This window comes from Penaeus monodon, chromosome 24 (assembly GCF_015228065.2).
Source record: "Penaeus monodon isolate SGIC_2016 chromosome 24, NSTDA_Pmon_1, whole genome shotgun sequence".
NCBI classification, from domain to species: Eukaryota; Metazoa; Arthropoda; class Malacostraca; order Decapoda; family Penaeidae; genus Penaeus; species Penaeus monodon.
This window is the reverse complement of record NC_051409.1, coordinates 10,573,212-10,575,813: the sequence shown is the minus strand read 5'-3', so window position 1 is coordinate 10,575,813 and position 2,602 is coordinate 10,573,212. Positions and strand designations below refer to the sequence as shown.

Here is a 2,602-nt window from a genome sequence, read left to right as displayed (position 1 = left end):
AAAAATCGCGTGTCCTTATCGCTCTGCCCCCTCCTCCCTCTCGCCCTGTGGCCCCGCCCCCTCCTCCCTTTCGCCCTGTGGCCCCGCCCCCTTCTCCCTCTCGCCCTGTGGCCTACCTCCGTCACTCTCTCGTCCGTTCCGTTGACGAGCACGAGGCCAAACAAGCCCTCGCCCCGACACTCGCAGACACATCCACCTTCTGAGCCGCTGCCTTCGCTATCTACCGAACACATCCCGAAGTCCCACTTGATGTTTGTGTCGTCGTGTTGGGGCTGTCCGCACTTCAGCTGCCTGAAGTAAACATCTTGTGCAATACTTTTTGTTTTTACTTTATTATCTAAAATAAAATATTTGCACGTATATGTAACAGGTTTATGGAAGGAACTATGAATAAATAATGGAGTGATTCCTAACTACCTCCAGGAGGAAAATTCAGCTCCTTTAGCAATACAACTGTCAACATGACACTATATATCTTTCTACTATGAAACTTTCTTAGCAGGTGAATGCTATATCCACTACCATTGACATCAAGATCTAAAATCATATTAAGACACATGATAATGTCAGTTTATATCTGCAAGTAAGCGCTGAAAGGTTGTCAACCACAACAGCTGACGACACACGTACCAGTTCTTCACGCGAGGACAGACAGGGTAGTGGAGCCGCAAGACAGAAGAAAATCCATGAACCTTGATCGTGGCGCCACCGTTGGGAGGAGATATCCTACGTGAATGTACTTCAGATGACGTCAAGTTCCTGCCGGAGGCCGCACTCAGGCCCCACACGATCTCCACGAGGTACCCGGCTTGTTTCACTGGTCCTTCACGTACCTCCCTGCGAACACAGGAGGTTGACGTGAACCATTCACAGAATCTCTTCACACAGTACAGTTATCGCAATCCGTAAAAAATACACAGCTAAACTACTAACCAATCATAGTCAAAAACAAGTCCAGGGTTTAGATAAGTGACAACCCCTACTGCCAGACTCACATCTGGCACTCGGACTTGTCTTCTCGGCTGCGTCATGGCGTGCGCCTCCAAAGCGTCGGTCTCTTCAAGGCTCACCTGCACAGTCGGGGTTCCGTGAGAGGTGTCGCTCCTGTTGGGTGGGAGAAGAGTACAAGGGTTAAAGGGAGACACTAACATAAAAATAAATATATGCATATAACGTCTTGATAAATATTATTACTATCACAATGCCTCATATGGAAGGACTGCAGGCTTCCATTTTGTGGTATAGTGTTTTGCTTGTAAAGATTACTCCCCCAACAGAGGTCATGTTTTTGCTCGTTGGTTTCTCGGTTTGTCACAATAATACAAATAATGTTACTAACAGGCTGTGATGAAAAATTATGGGTATGTTGGGTGCGTCCCAGGAGCCAATCGATTTGTTCAGGTTGGTGATGACACCTCATCTGTGTATTTCATAGATATGTGATCCAAATAAATGACTCATCGCCAGAGAAGTCCATTATGAAAATTAGTTTAGTATTTTTTTTTTAGCTTACTTATATATTTCGCGAATTTGCTGGAAGCTCTGACGAAGGTCTGCCCTGTTCAACAAGTGCTTTTGAGTAGCAGGAACAAACAGCTTTTCTTTTCCCCAATAACATTATTAGATCAGGAATCCTATACCCATGGTAACTACAGCAATACAGTGCATATATTTTTTAAATGATTAGGGATACTGTTTGAAAAAAAAAATGATGAAATATTTTAAAAAAAAACATGAATTACCTTTAATATTAATTACCAATATTTTTTTTTCTTTTCACGAGGCTTTTAGTCTCTGTATAAAAGTAATATAGCAATGACCTCCGTTACCTTGGCTCTGAACCCTCCATTTCGAACGTCTGCCGACCTGTCACGACCTCCCTCTTGGCAAGCAAGCGGGGAAGGCGAGTGACCTGACCTTCCGGTTGGATGGCGTTGAGACCTGCTTTCAGATACATCCTTATTGGCTCATTCATTCTGACAACATCCTTTGGGGGAAAAAATGCATCGATAAACGGCGGTTTTTAGCATGCCGAATTTCTTAAAATAGTTATATTTATTCCTTTTTAAAAGCATGACCTAATTTTCGAGAACCGTATTACAGGTAACCAACTTCTGAACTCCTTCCTTAAGACTGCATATGAATAATTCAGATGAAAAAGGGAGCTCACCATCAACGTAAAATTATCATAGTCTTTGATTATTTCATGTACGATTTCAAAGAAGAGTTTCTGGGAGATGAGAGATCCCATCCTCCTCCCGGCATTTTGCAGCATCCCCAAGATCTGCCAGAGGCTAGCTCTCTCGCCCGGCAGGATCGGTGTGCTTCGCTCCTGCAGGATTCTCGAGAAGTCCCTCGCCTGTTCATCGACGTTTCCGTTTAGGGTCCTGTAGCCGCGCTTGTACAGGGTCAGTAGCTGTTGGAAGGGACGCTTGTGGTATTATTCTCGAGTAGTTTTTTCGTCTCTGTATCTCCTCCCGTCGGTCCTTATTTCATGGTATTTTTCCGTGAAAAACACATGGCAAAAACGTTTCACACGCTTCATGTTCGAGTTTATTTTGACAAAGATTCGATCTCAGTCAAAGATGGTACTACCATATAG

At 44.0% G+C, this 2,602-nt stretch overlaps 1 protein-coding gene across 1 annotated transcript in view; it reads right to left on the bottom strand.

Moving 5' to 3' along the window:
- LOC119588850 overlaps positions 1 to 2,602 on the bottom strand; it is a gene marked incomplete in the record, with an annotated part of 17,740 nt that overhangs the window by 2,838 nt on the left and 12,300 nt on the right. The window contains 5 exon segments of the mRNA XM_037937491.1: positions 117 to 291; positions 631 to 837; positions 934 to 1,104; positions 1,830 to 1,987; positions 2,171 to 2,416. Of these exon segments, the coding sequence (XP_037793419.1) occupies positions 117 to 291; positions 631 to 837; positions 934 to 1,104; positions 1,830 to 1,987; positions 2,171 to 2,416 (957 nt within the window).